At 35.8% G+C, this 16022-nt stretch overlaps 1 protein-coding gene across 1 annotated transcript in view; it reads left to right on the top strand.

Annotated features, from left to right (window-relative positions):
• Positions 1-16022, top strand: part of NBEA (neurobeachin) — a 657479-nt gene that overhangs the window by 99336 nt on the left and 542121 nt on the right. The window contains exon 8 of the mRNA XM_063101747.1: positions 1022-1168. Within this exon, the coding sequence (XP_062957817.1) occupies positions 1022-1168 (147 nt within the window). The remainder of the gene's footprint in view (positions 1-1021; positions 1169-16022) is intronic.

The raw sequence follows: 16022 nt of genomic DNA, 5'->3' as shown, positions 1-16022 counted from the left end.
TGGGGGTTGACGGAGGAAACTGAGCAGTGACGGCTTTCACTGCTCTGAATGGTTGAGGTTTAAGTAGAGGCAGGAAGGGTCTCCATAAGCTTGGCTTAAATGCTGAATTCTACAAATAGAGAGCACTGTACCGTCTGCTTTAGGCAGCAGATTTTAGTGATCATTGTTTATTTGATTCTGTATAATGCCTACTCATATAAGAGAAGGAACGATTTTCTTTGTGTCTTTGACTTAGTGTGGAGGGATAGAGGAATTGCTCTGTAATAGAAAATTGAAGTAGAGGGCCGGCCCGTGGCTCACTCAGGAGAGTGCGGCGCTGGTAGCGCCGAGGCCGCAGGTTCTGATCCGATACAGGGATGGCCGGTGCGCTCACTGGCTGAGCGTGGTGCGGACGATGCCGTGCTGAGGGTTGCGTGATCCCCTTACCCGTCAAAAAAAAAAAAAAAAGAAAGAAAGAAAGAAAGAAAATTGAAGTGGAATTTTTTGTTTGTTTGTTTTTTGTTTTTTAAATTTTATTTTGTCGATATACATTGTGGCTGATTATGAAGTGGAATTTTGAAAATTAGACCTTATGTGTTTATGGTTAAAATTTGAAACAGTCATTCCCTTGGTTCAGATGGATCTCTCTATATGTGAACAGTTATAATCATTAGAGTTTTAAAGTTAGTTTTACTATTGTAAATAAATAATTATAAGCTCTTTTGCTTTTAACTATAAAATTTGGAAAGTAGTCAAGTCTGAAGATTGAGAAGGTGGTAATTGTTTCTTTGCTTAATCATAAATATGAAACAAGTAACTGATTTTTTCCCCTAAAAATCTTTACTCGCTTTTATTATTTATATATTCAATAAAGTTTTAATTGATGCTTTCTTTGTTATTAGTGTTTGCTATAATTCATATAGTGTCATTTGTTACAGTGCATAAGTGCTTTAAGATATTCATGATAATGAAGGCAGATGTCCTTAAATAGTTTGTCATTAAAAGTAATATGTTTGGTTTTTTTATGACTTCTTAAAAATAGAGCTATGACAAGTGCTTTCTCGGATCTTCAGAAACTGCTGATGCAAATAGGGTATTCTGTGGTCAACTCGGTGCCGTGTATGTGTTCAGTGAAGCACTCAACCCAGCACAGATATTTGCAATTCATCAGTTAGGACCTGGATATAAGGTAATCCTAACTAACTTATTATAGATTCTGTGGAAAGTTTTAGATGTAAAATGTGAAATCTAATATACAATGAAAATCTTTCTTCACTATTTCTTAAGAGTCATCCTTGTTTTTTGGAACTCAATCATTATTATATGTTTCCTTTTGTTTCAAAGGTGCTTTTTCTCAACTATTCCCTCCCGCCATTAACTTTCTTATTCTTTTTTATTTTTCTAATGTTGATGGCATGCCTTTTGTTAACAATTCTGAAATAATAAATCTTATAAAACTGTATTGCCTAATGTGCTATTTGAAATTTCAAATTTTGAATTATATATGTTATATTATGAACATATGAGATAACTTCTTGTTAATATTGAAAGTAATTTGGAAAGAATTGTTAGAGATTTACAAGGAAGCTAGTATAAAATGTTACTTGTGGCTGAAATCCAATTTTAGCCTCTACTTTTGCTTATCCTTTGCAATAGGTAATAGGGAAGTGGGTATAGTAATGAATGTCCTAATTTAGCGAAACCAATTATTTAACATGATGTCATATTCTTCCTGTTTTTTTTAAACTTTCGAAACAAAGACTTATTTAGGCAAGATACAGCATTCACATATATGAATTAGTTTTCAATATGAAGTATACCTGGCTAGGAAAATAGAAGTATATAAAGATTTTGTTTAAGTCACGTTGGAAATTGTGAAGTCCCAAACTATTTGGAGCTGAATGCTAATTATACATTTTAAGTGAAAGGTTTATAATTCTGAAAGAGTACATGTCTTGTGTGGAAGTGCTGTTTTTTTATTTTTGTTTTTTTAAAAATTGAACTTAGTGTTTAAATAATTAATGTGAAGATTGCGTTACCAGAAAGAAGTACTAAACATTAATAATATTCCTCCTTTTGCCTTTGTGTTTTGCATTGACGTTTCTGTTTTTGCTTTTATGTCTATATGAATATATATGTTCTATATTGACAGTTTGAATTTATCCTTATTAAAAGATCTTTCTGTTCTCAGTGATTTGAATAATCATAATAATATCAAATAACAATAGTGCTGCTATTTTTAGTCAAGGTAACACTACTTGCTACCATCTTTTGTCCATATCATTTTATTGGTTTTACTAGCTCTAGAAATGCATTTGTGCTTGTACAGCCATGAGTATTTTCTCTCATGAGTATTTTTGTTGGGTTTGAGTCCTGGTTCTGCCATGTGTTCACCGTGCATAGGAATGTTTCTATAATTTACATTTTTGGATTAATATTCTGCATGCCTTCCTTTCCTATTAATTTGCCTTGTTTTACAAAATATGTGAAGTGGCTTTTGAGTCATTGATAGAATGATATTAAATAGAGTGACAAATGAATTTTTTTAAAAAATTTTATTTTTTAAAGAAAATGTAATTTATTTATTTACATTCTAGGATGTTGTTGTGGAGCAGTTGGGAGGGAGGGAGAGAGGGGAAAAGGGATGGAAATGTGGTGGAAAAAGGAGGAAGGAGGAGGAGCGGGATTGAGGCCTGTATCACCCCCTCTTTCCCACAGGGGAGACTGGGGGACTTCCAGCGGTGGTTTGTTCATTGCTGGGCTTGGTGCAGATGTCAATGGGGTGTAGAAAAAGCCCTTGCCCCCCACCCCCGCTTGGGAACCCAGGGCCCTTCTTGCTGTGGCTTGGTGGTTGTCACTGGGCTGGCCGCAGGTGTTGGGGCGTTGTGGCCAAGGCCCTTGGCCCCCCATCACCCCAGCTTGGGAGAGCCCAGGGCACTTCCTGAGGCAGCTTGGTGGTTGTCACTGGGGTGGTTGCACATGTCAGGGGTGTGTGACTGAGGTCTTTGGCCCCCACCCTCGGGACTGGTTGGGGGTGTTGGGGGGAGTTGCTGAGGCCCCCGTCCCTTCCCCCTTTCTGGCTTTGTAGCCCAGGGGACTTCCGGTCCTTCTAGGTGTTATATGTGTTCTTTGTTGAAATGAGACCTTTGCTAGTTAATCTCAAACTTTGTCTCTGGTTGCAGGTACTTTGTTTTTTCTTTCAGTTCTCTGTTGGATTATTTACGGTTCCCACCACTTAAACTCTGCCCTGGAACTAATTTTTTGTCCTTTACTTACTTCTAAAGTGGGGGAACTTCCTGTCGGGATCAGTACTTGAGCTATGTGGTTGAGCTAAATTGCTGCTTTGCTGCCGATTCCCTGGGGAAGGCTTTTTCTGCAGCTTAAGTTTTAATGGCTGACATTATGGGTACTTCTGGGTCTAGTGAAATCCGGTGTACCTGGGTTGTGTAGAAACTCTGGTCTGGGCCTGAGTTTTTTCATCAAGCTGCACCCCATGCAATCTATATTCCTGACCAGTTTCTTCTGAGTGGTCTTTGCTGATTGGGGTGCACATCAGCTGCCCTTGCTGTGCCCCAGTCTTCTCTCAGTGGGCCCGTGTAAAGTAAGGCAAATCATAACTAAAGCCAAAATGTTTCATTATTTTAGTTATACTAAGTTTCCATTTATATTGTCAGAGTTAGGGCTCAGACCCTTCAAACCCATTGTACAGACTAAGTCACCAGACCCCTCACACGCCAGGCTGGGTCCCCAGATCCCTCACATGCAGGTCCATACTAGGCAATTGGGAAAGATCCCAGTAGCTGTTGGCAGATGACACAAGCTCAGTCCTCAGCAATGGCAGCAGCAGCTTACAGGTCCAGCAGCTTACAGGTCTGTTGGTGGCGGTGGCTCATGGAAAGTCCCAGGGGCACTGGCAGCAACAGCTTGCAGCAACAGCCTCCAACAGCAGTGGTGGCCTCCCCGTGGTCCCCCGGGTGCATCCTGGGGGCAGGGAGCACCGAGGAGCAGAACCACTCATCCTTTATACTTGTCCATAACCCAGGACACCTGGATGCACATGCGCAATACACTAGACGATAACCAAGAAATACCTGAGTGCACGTGCCTATTTACATCAAATGCTCAGCAAGATTCTGAACATCTGAGGGGCCCTGACCATTTTCCTATATTTTCCCAACAGCTTATCTTCCCCACTGCCCGTGCTGCAAACACTTCCCATGGGACTGGCCATGCACCGGTCCCTTGCAATGACTCGCCGTCCTCTGAGTGGCTTCTTTTTTTCAGTTGTGTCTCCTCGCTCCTGTGTGGGTCCACAGGAGCCCTATTCATGGTCTTGCTGGCCTGGGGGCCACCAAGGTCCTCTTCTCCCCTGCCGCCTCCAAGCAATTTCATCCGAAGGGCACAGCTGCCAGCTTTTGCCAGCTCCTGCTCTGTGCGTTCAGCAGTTCCAGCCTGGAAGCGGCTGGGCTTGAAATGTTCCGAGAGGTTTTTTTCTTTCTCTCATCATAGCTTCTCCCGCCTTCATGAACTCCATGGGTTTCTCCTCCTCTTCTCCTGAGCTCTAGTGGCCCTAGCTTGGCTATCGTTGCTTTTTAATACATGTAAATTGGTTGATTTGTGGAAGAGAGTGACGTTGGGGACTGTCTGTGTTGATGTCTTGACCGGGAGTCTCCAAATGAAATATTAAAAAAGGGTAGAAAATCAAGAAAATACAAAGACAGATGTGCAAATCCTAAATCTTGTATAATTGCTAAAGTGAATTTCAGAATTAATGGGAGCTTCCTGGCAGCAAGGAGGAAAAAGGGCTGAATATAAGAAGTTACATACTATTCTCTTTTCTTTTAACTCTTGTTTAGTCATAGTTCTGTAAGTACCTATATATTTAAGGTTTATCACATTTCCTTGTATTGGTGTGTTTTGAGTACCTAAAGCTCGTTAAAAAATGAGATTCCTCAAGAAAGGCTCATGGAAATAATATTTCTTGCATTTTGATATTAGTAAAGGGGCTTTATACTTGAAAGTCATTTTTCTTGTCTATAAAATCCTTGACAAACTTTTGCTTTTTTGAACATCCTAAATATGTATCTGATTTTCTTCTGGCATGAGGTATTGGTGTTGAAAGGGTGATGACAATCTAATAATATCCTTTCTGTTATAGGACATTTGCTTTTTTTAGACATTCAAAGGATTTTTTCCCTTTTTCTTTAAGTCAAGTAATTTTGCTAGATATGTCTTTGTGATGGTCATTTTGAGTTAATTTCTTAGGTATGTGGTGTGCACTTTTAGATGTACTTTTGCATCTTTATATATTTCAAGAAAGTTTTCTCATACTGTTTATTATTTATCCTATTTTCTTGCTTTGATTTTCTTCTTTAGAGACTTGACTATAAATTTTTGATCTACTTTGCTTATCATTTATATTTCTCTTAAATTACTTCTTTCATCTCACTTTCTTTTCAGTGTTTACCTCCTCCTTTATTTCTTTCTTATTTTAAAATTTAAAAATAAAATAATTTACAGAAAAGTTACAAACACATTAACCAAGTAGTTGTTTTTCCTGCAACATTTGAGAGTAAGTGCTGACATGATGCCCCATCATCCCTGAATGTTATAATTCCTACAAGCAAGAACATTCTTTTACGTAATTATTATTTAACATAAAATCAGGAGGTTAACCATCTAATCCTCAGAACCTGTTAAATTTTTGCTAATTATCTCAGAATGTCCTTCATAGGAAAAAGATCAAATTCACTGTGTTTACATTATAATGTATCTTTAGTCTGCTGATTGGAAGTTTCTCAGTTGTTTCTTCATATTCCATATGGATACCATCTTTACCTGAGGCAGGTTTTAGCATCCTTTGCTGGCTATCTCTCACCTTTCATGGGTGCCCTCTTAACCCTTGCTCAGCACTAGCTCTCTACATTGGGTCAGGCTCTTAAGATGGAACTCTGACACTCCATGCCTGCTAGCTCCACTAGGCAGATGTGCTCCCATCTTGCTGGTGTTCTGCCTTCCCTGGCCTGGCTGCTTCAGTGTGTTGATGTAGTCCTTACCTTCCTCAGGCAGCCCTCCTATAAGAATGCCCTCCTCAAACTGCTTAGGCTCCAAAATGCCAAGGCATACCCCAAATGAATGCTTTCCAAACCATACTCTAGGTCAAGCTCCCTCCCCTGGGCCACCCTTCTCATCCTGTTGAGGCTCTGACTCTCCACACAAAGAATCTCTTTTATGTAGACATCCTCCTTACCATGCACATATGTGTTAACTTTATACCAGGGCATAACCCATTTCTCTCTTCTTGTCCTTTCAGGTGGATGCCTGACCACTTTCTTAGAATTCTGACATCCTGAATTAGGTAGCCCTTTAGGGATGCTTTCCTACCCTGTTCATGCTGGCATCCTGCAGCGAATTGCCCTTTCTCTACCCTTATTCCCCCAAACCAATGTGATTGTCCTTATCATCCTGCTTGCCTTTGGCACACCAGGCTAAGGAGCATTCCTATGTGGATACCTTCTGTTTGGGCTCTATCTTCCCTTTGCAGGGATCCCTTCCTTATTCTGCTCATGCTCTGGCTTCCATGCCCAGATAGCCACCCTCCTCACCTCTCTGGGCTTTGATACTATGTTGCTCCCCCATATAGATATACTTCTCATTTAGCTGAGGGCTCTGCCACCCTACTGTCCACTGCAACTTCTCCCCTCTACCACTAAAGCAGGCTCTTACCTTGCTTAGTACTACCTGGTAGCTTTATGAATTTTTCAGGAAGGGAAGAGGAATAGGAAGAGGAAAAGAGCTTCATTTGTTTGTTTAAAAAATTTTTTAAACGGCTTTATTGAGATATTAATTCATATACATACAATACATCCATTATAAAAAAGTTGGATTTTGATGGAGACTTTGTTGAATCTGTAGATCAATTTGGGGGAATATTACCACCCTTAACAATATTGTCTTCCAATCCATGAACACAGGATGTCTTTACTGGATCTTCATAACTTTTTAAATGATGTTTTGTAGGTTTCGGTGTACAAATCTTGGACTTTTTTTTTAATTAAATTTATTCCTTAGTATTATTTTTGATTCTGTTGTAAATGAAATTGTTCTCTAAATTTCATGTTCAGATTTATCTTTGCTAGTGTATAGAAATACACTTAAGTTTTGTGTATTCATTCTGTATCCTGCAATCTTGCTGAACTTGTTTATTAACACTAATACTTTTCTTTTGGATTCATTAGGATTTTCTATATATGAGAGTATGTCATCTGTGAATAGAGACAATTTTACTTCTTTCTTTTCAATCTGAATGCTTTTTCTTTCTTTTTTTGACTGATTACCTCAGTTAGAACATCCAAGTATAATATTGAATAGAAATATATAAATCTGGTATCCTTGTCTTGTTCCTGATTTTAATGGGAAAGCTTTGAGTCTTTTAACATTAAATGTGTTGTTAGTAGCTATGGGTTTTTCATAGATTTTTAAAAAAATCAGACTGAGGAAATTCTGTTCTATTCCTGGTTTGTTGAGTGCTTTTTATCATTGAAAGGTGTTGAATTTTGTCAGATATTTTTTCTGCATCTATTGAGATAATACTAATATCTTAATGAGTTAAGGTACAGGTTTGTCAGTTTTGTTGATCTTTCCTAAGAACCAGCTTTTGGTTTCATTGTTTTTGTGATTTTTTTTTTCTTTAATTCATTAATTTCTTCTGTAATCCTTATTATTTTTTCCCTTCTACTTGTTTTAGGTTTAGTTTGCTCTTTTGTTTACCAGTGTCGTAGGTGAGAGATTTGGTTGTTGATTTGAAGTCTTCTTTTTTAATACAAACATTTACAGGTATAAATTTATCTCTAAGTGTTGCCTTAGCTGCTTATGTTTTGGTATTTGTGCATTTATTTTTATTCATCTCAAAATATTTTATAATTTTCCCTTTTGATTATTTCTTCTTTGGCACATTGTTTATTTAGGATGTTTATTTTCACATATTTGTGAATTTCCCAAATTCCTTTCTGTTATTGATTTCTAATTTCATTCCAATTTGGCTAGAGAATATACTTTGTAGTATATCTATACTTGTAAATTTATTTAGGTTGGTTTTATGGCCTAACATTGGTCTCTCTAGGAGAATGTTTCATATGTACCTGAGAAGAATGTATATTCTGCTGTTGTTGGGTAGTATGTTCTAGCGATGTCTGTTAAGTCTCCTTGGTTTTTGCTCATGTGTTATGTTTCCTTGTTGATCTTCTGCCTAGTTGTTCTATCCATTATTGAAAGTTGGGTATTGAAGTGTCCAACTGTTGTTGCTAGGTTACATATTTCCATCTTCATTTTTGTCAGGATTTTCTTCATGTATTTTGGTGCTCCATTGTCAGGTGCACATATGTTTATGATTGCTACATCTTCCTAATGTTATATCTTCCTTTTATCATTATAAAATGTCCTTTTTATCTCTAGTAAAATGTATTTTGTTTTGAAGTCTATTTTGTCTAATATTAGTACAACCACTCCAGCTTTCTTGTTAGTTATTTCTTGATATTTTTTCCATTCCATTTACTTTAAATCTGTTTGTTTCTTTGAATCTGGTGTCACCTATAGACACTGTATTACTGGATCTTGTTTTTGCCTTTTGATTTGATTGTTTATTGCATTCACCTTTAATGTTATTAACAATATAGTTGGATTTACATCTGTCATTTTACTTTTTGTTAGCTGTAGTGTCTCATGTCCTTTTTATTCCTTTATTTCTCCTTTACTAGTTTCTTTTGCATTAAGTGAGCATTTTCTAATGTAACATTTTCACTTTAACTGTTAACTCTATTTTTTTTTTCTTTTATTTCCATAGTGATTGCTCTAGGGCTTGCTGTGTACATCTCAATTTACCAGAATTAGCTTCAGATTTATACTAATTTAATTCTGGTAAGCTATAGAAATGTTATATCTATATAGCCCTGCTATGTTTTTCCCCTTTTTATGATGTTCTTCTTATACATATTACATCTGTAGATGTTACAAATCCAGCATTACATTATTATAATTATTACAGTCTGTTTTCTCCTGAAAGTTCATTGTATTATTGTGTTTGTTGTTTGTTTCTTTCTTTTCTCCCACTTATGTGTGAGGACATGTGGTATTTCTTTCTGTGCCTAGCTTATTTCACTGTTTTCTCCATGTTCATCTATATTGCTGCAAATAGCAAGATTTCATTCTTTTTTATGACTGAATCCTTTGTTATTTTTTTATAAGGTGGCTAGTAACAAATTATTTCAGTTTTTGTTTATCGGAGAGTATGTTTTATTTTGTTTTCAGATTTGAAAGATGGATTTTGTGGATATAACTTATTGGTTGAAAATTTTTTCTTTGAAGACTTTGAATTTTGTTCCACAGTCTTCTGGCTTCCATTTTTGAAATGAGAAGTTTGCTATTGATGTTATTGGTGTTCTCTAATCAGTGAAAAGTCATTTTTCTCATGCTGCTTTTAAGAGTTTCATCTTATTGGATTGTGTTAGTGTTCTTTTTGAAAAATTGTTTTTTTCTTCAGTGTTTGAAGAAGCTCACAGTCGAAGCTGCAGACTAGAGTGTTCTCTATGCAATTTTAGATTATGAATATAAATTCTTTAATAGATATCAGAGTTCACATTATATATTTTTTATTTTAATTTTTTTGTGATTTGATTTTTTCAAGGAATGTATCCATTTCATTTATATGATTTTAATCTTTTTAATTTTTGTGAGGCTTGTTTTATGAACCTGAAGATGTGTCTTTTTTGCTAGTTGTTCCATGTGTTCTTGAAAAAGAATGTATATTGTGCATTTATTACATATAATTTTTATATTCTCTGGTATATATTAAAAGTGCTGCGATCATATACTCTTAGTGTTATTAGCACAGAATATATCCATACCTTCTTATTTTTAAAAATAATTGTTACAACTTTATTAAAGTCAAATTTACATATCATACAGTTCACTCATATTAAATGTACAAGTCAATTATTTTTAGTAAATTTACAGAGTTGTGCAAAAATTACTATGATTTTCAGTATAATCCAATTTTATAACATTTCTATCACCTCAGAAGGATCCTATATGCCTGTTTATAATCTTTCCTCATTCTCATCTCTCTCCTGTTCATACTATTTTATATAACAATTCTCCTTCTGAAAATCCTTCTAAAATAAATAATTCAATAAATATTCATTTTTATGGTCAAATATGCTTATCATACCTTTATATATAATTTTAAAGACTTGGAAAATAACCTAAGTACCACAAAATGGGGAAAAGATAAGAAAATAATTAGATTTAGTTAATGGATCATGTGTTTATAGTCATTGAAATTACTTTATAAATATTTTTTAAGGGGAAGACTCTTTCCTGTAAAAGTACTCTATTGTACATTTTTTTAAACCTAAAAGTGTTATATTTAATTTATTATGATATGAACTTGTTTCAATCCTACCAACCAAACTAGGGCATTATGGTCTTTTTGTCATGGACTCAGAAAATTAAGACCATCTTTTTTTCCCACGTAAGAATAGGTTTTATTAGCCGTCTTACATTACATTTCCACAAAAAGATTTTAAAACTTCCAAGAAAGTATGTTAAAACCTGTTACTTCCAATGCAAGCAATATGAACAAAATGATACAGAGGTTTTGTTCCAGAGAATGGAATATTATAAACATTTCAGCAATGGTAAAGTGCAGACATGGAAAAGTTAATTACAGTGTTTTACAACACATTTTGCAGTATTTTATTTCAGTCACTATTTTTAGAAAGCAGGTATGTTGAGTTCTTAAGCATCATAATAATAACACTATCCTCCCCATTCAAAAAAGAAGAAAAATGTAAAGATAAGAAGAATCAGTGAAATACTTCAGAATTGTTGGGTCCGCCACTGGCTGACCCGAACAGCCCATGCCTTGCTATCAGTCCCTCCCTTGGTGTCCCTTCTGGTGGGCAGGCGGATTGCCTAGATTCCTCTTTCCTCGGTCCCCATTGGAAGGAGACGGAGGAAGAGAGCCGTGAAGAGAGGTGAGCACAGCCGCCAGCCCCAACCAGCCCGTTAAAGAACACTCAGAGGCCGCGGGGGTTCTGTTAAGCAGTTCCTTTTAATACCACACAAGCACTTGTTTTTATAAGCATATGGCAAAGGGGGGGGAGAAGGGGATTTCCTATCTGTAGCCTATCATTTTAAAGGTTAAACAATCATGCGCCTGGATCCAATGCTTTGCTGTAGCGATCGCGCAGTGAGCACAAGCGCGGAAGTGCATCCGGGCCAATAAGGGCTAAGGCAAGGTTCCCGCGGACACTCCCACCTTACTTCTGGCGCCATCTTAGGCTGCCAGGTTAATACACCCTTGTGGGCCCATGATGGCGCCGCTTGTAATGTCACTTAAGGTGGCGTTAGTTTTTAAGGCCTGACACAGAATAATTGTTTTTAAAGGACAGTAATTATGAGCAAAAGAGGAGTGATACCTTTAGTGTTTTACAAGACTAATGTCTGTGTATAGAAAGCCAAATTACTTTTCATTTAAATTCATGGAAAATTATAAAAATAAGTTATATCAGTAATTATTATTGTAAGACTTTCAGCTCAAAGAAGATTTTATTACTTGAAAGTTCACTGCTTGGCACAAAACATTTTTTATTTTCATATTTATACTTAATGGTTGCTGTGTTTCTCAAGACAATAAACTCTTTTATAATTGCTATAAATAGAGGAAAAGGGCCCAACTTCTCTGAATAAACTCCCCCCAAAATATTTGAAGACATAAAAACTGAACAGCAGTAAGATTTAGCAATAGTGGAAAACAGAGTTTTATATAATAAAATGGAATTCAGAGGGAGACCAAAATCAAGGAAGATGAAATAGGGTAGTAAAGAATTAGGAATAGACAATTTTATTCTAAACTCTGAATTTTCCCTGAATAAGGAAAAGTAGTTTTAAAATGACTCATGGAAAAACTAAAATGATTCCATTCAGATGAATTTCCTCATACAGCTTTACATTTAAGAGAATATTTATCAAAGCATTTATGTGCATAGAGGACTATAAAAGGCATTATGGCAGATGCAGAACTGTAAATTGCCTTTAAGGAGTTTATAACCAAGTAAGGGAGAAAGACAGAAAAAACTAAAGAGTGAAGTTGACCGCACTTATGGTATAATCCACAAACAGTAAGTCTTATGTTGTCATGGAGAAGGGTTGTCATTGTAGGAACTGGGAAATTCTTCATTGAAAAGATAGCTTTAAAAATAGCTCATAAAGCTTATAAGATTAGTTTGGAAATCTGTTAAGTGAGATTTGGTTCCATTGTTGGCTAAGAATCTGCTTTTCTCAATTACCTCTCATGAATTCACACAACTGATGAAGCTATGATTTTATATTGAATTTTGTATTGTACTCTTTAACTGGTTTATTTTTCCTATGGTGTTGACAATTAAAATTTGCAAAAAAAAAATTTGAAACCTGTTATTCAATTAGAAACTTTCTCAATTAATTTTAAAAACACTCAATATGAGTTCTGATTTAGGCCATGATGGAGAAACTAGTACTGGATGTGCCCTGCCACTGTAAATAATTATAAAACTGGAGAAAATATCTGTTTTTTAGACATTTGTCAATACATGTAGCACAGGTCTAAGACCCTTGAGAGCAGGAAAACATTTAAGATGAGTTGCATATTCATTCTGGCTCACTGGCTGGGTCCAGTGTTTTTATTTAGGCACAAGGAGTTGGAGACTTGGTATAGCAGGGTGGTTCTGCTGAGCTGAGGAAGTTGAGATCAGAATTCAGGGCTGCTGAAACAGGTGGAACTTATGGGACAGGGTACTGAAGAGGAACAAGCTGTTGGGGTAGGAGGTAGAAGTCTTTGTGAGGGTTCCCTGTGGTTCCTTGAACAAGAGCTGAGCTATACTCGTGCAGTGTGAGACTCCAGGAATCCCTAGCAGTAAGTAACTATTACCAGTAGTAAAAGAGATACTAGAGGTTGCACAGTTGTTGGAGACTGGAGTTTCAGCCCAGTGAAAGTAGATATGTCTTCATCCTCAGGTGCTCTGTAAATATTTTACAAAATGAATGGCAGTAGCGGAACAGAAATTACAGGGTTTTCTTCTACTAGAAATTGCAGGGTTTACTTCTATTCATACTTTTTTCCAGTCAAGTCATTTCTATAAAGTGTATCTTTTATCTTTACATAATATTGGTTGATTTCGCACTTTAATTTTTATAAGTTTCAAACTACTGAAGTATCCATCTTGCATGCAACTGTATGTATGTTAAAAAACAAAATCCCTTTGCTTATTTGACAAGAAACAGTTACTTGGAATTGCTTTGTATTGGCAAATGATTGCTTAATTTTATGTACGTTTTCTTTGTAATAGTGTCATTATGTAAAGTGATATTTCTCTTGACCATTGGTTATTATCACTGATGTGTTTCTCTTGTTTCATATTTGAAATATTGCAGTGATTATAGGGCTGGTACTTGGCACTTTTGCTAATCCAATATATGCTATTATTATAACTTCTTTAGATTTGATAGACCTAATAATTTTCCTCTGTATTATTGAAGTACTAACCTCACTTCATGCATTGAAATCTTCTATGCTAATCCTTTGCTATTTATTGGTATACTCGTGAATATCATCTTTTTTTCTCTCTCTCTCTACATTCTTTCTTGTTAAGGGCTGGTAATGATGATTGCAGGACATGCAATTGAATAAAATTCAACATTATATTAAATATTTATTATATTCAAGAAACTATTCTAAGCTTTGGGTGTTAAAAATGATTAAGCTTATACTCTCTTTATGAGAATATAATTATTATCCTTAAATGTTTATAATTAAAAGTTGATATGTGTACCAGAAAGGAAATATAATACAATTACTATTAAAGTTTCAGGAAAGATGATTAATTCCAGCCACAAAGAATTTAGGAAATCTTCATTAAGAAGGCTTTTTTAGAGGTTGGTTGGTTAGCTCAGTTGGTTAGAGCACTTTGTTATAACACCAATGTCTAGGGGTCTGGATCCCGGTACCGGTCAGAGGCCAAAAACAAGACAAAGGGAAAAAAAGGAGGCTTTTTTTTAGGGTTCTTGAAAGAAAAATAGAGTTCAGAGGGTGAGCAGGAGGTGACTGTTATATGAAACAGAGAGTGTGATTGAAGAAGGAGAAGCAAGAGAGTCAGGATGTGTTTATGAATTAATCCGTAATTACACTTGATGGTAGCATATACAGTAGGGGGGTTGATTTATGGTGGAATGTGAGGATGATTATTATAGGTTTAAACCAATTTATTGAAGGCTTTACATATCAAAATAATGAATTTGGATTTTATTTTCTGGTCAAGTAGAACTATTAGTGAATGCTGTAGTTGTCTGGCAGAAGTTAATCTGGATTTAGTAGAAAACACCTAAAATCAAGAAAAATCTTACATTAGCATGATTTTGCAATATAAAAAACTGCAAAATACATGATTAAGCAAGCCGTCATCTTGAGAGTCAAGACCCCTCAAAAACAAAAGCAACCCCCCAACCCCCACAGTATTAGACCATATAAAATAAGAATGCTTAAAGAAATACAAGAGGTTATTGTAACTTTGTCTAGGAACATGAGACTATCAAAAATGACTAGACAGATTCAAAAACGAACTTTTACACTAAAATATATAATTGAAATTTGAAACTGAATGTAAGATTCAACCAGTTGATTAATTACAGCTCAAAATTAATGAACTAGAACATAGATCAAAAGAATTTAAGAAGACTGTATCATAAATACCAATGAAATGGAAAATAATAGTGTGAGTTGAATTTAAGCCGCTTGGGAGATAGAATAAGAAGCTTACCATATGTCTAATCAGAGTAAAAGTAGTAAAAAATAGAATGGGGGAAGAACAATAAGCAAATAGAGATTGACTGTGCCTTTTCTAGAAATAATAATTAGTTACAGGAAGGAGAGTAAATCCACAGAATTTAAATAAAAGGAACTCCAGTTCCATTAGTGAAACTGCATAACACCTAAGACAATGATAATATCTCAAAAACAACCAGAGAAAAAAGACAGGTTAACAATGAAATAGTTATAATTAGACTTCCACTTAATTGTCCTGTCACCTTAGTAGAATAATATCTTCAGCATTCTGAGAGAAAATAGCCATCAAGCTAGAATTGAATACTGTGGTGGACAGATCCTAAAGTGACCCTTAACGAGCTCTGTCTTCTTCTATTCACACCTTTGTATGATCCCCTCTTTTTGACTGTGGGTAGACCCTCTGACTTTCTTCTAAATGATAGATTATAGGCAAGGTGATGGATTTCTCTCCCAAGATTGTGTTACATAATGTAAAACTCTGTCTTACTAGCATTCTAGCTTTTGCTTTCATTTTGGCCTTGGAGAGTTCGCAATCATGTTGTGAACTGCCTGTGGAGAGGGCCATGTGTCAGGGAACTACATGTGGCCTCTAGGAACATTATAGCTGGCTGTAGCTAAGAGCCAGCAAGAATTTAGAGTCCTCAGAAAATGAATTCAAGAAAATGAATTCAGCCAGTAACCTGAATGAGTTTGGAAGTGGATTCTTCCCCAGTTGTCAGTCACGCCTTCAGATGAGAATGCTGCCTGGTTGATACCTTGATTGCAGTTATGTGAGATCCTCAACAGATAACCTACTAAATTTTCCCCAGATTCTTGATATAAAGAAATCGTGAGATAATAAATGTGTTAGTTTTAAGCTGCTTTATGTTTGTTTAAGCTAGTTAAACTATTTGGTAATTAGATAGGCAGCATACAAACCTAACACAAATACTGAGTGAAACTTATCTTTAAGCAAAGAAGAGGGGGAAAAAAAGACCATTTCAGACGTACAAAACTAAGAGTTTACAATCAGTAATGACCCACTAAAGTGACTTGTGAAGAATGTACTCAGATAATGAGAAATAAATGAGCCTTCAAGGGTTGTAGATGGAAGAAAAGGTAGCATGCAGAGATAATAGTAAACATATTATATCTGAGCAAAATTGACTATATGAATAATAGTGAT

This window comes from Cynocephalus volans, chromosome 7 (genome assembly GCF_027409185.1).
Source record: "Cynocephalus volans isolate mCynVol1 chromosome 7, mCynVol1.pri, whole genome shotgun sequence".
NCBI lineage: Eukaryota > Metazoa > Chordata > Mammalia > Dermoptera > Cynocephalidae > Cynocephalus > Cynocephalus volans.
The sequence above is the reverse complement of the archived record's forward strand: the minus strand, read 5'-3'. Positions and strand labels throughout refer to the sequence as shown.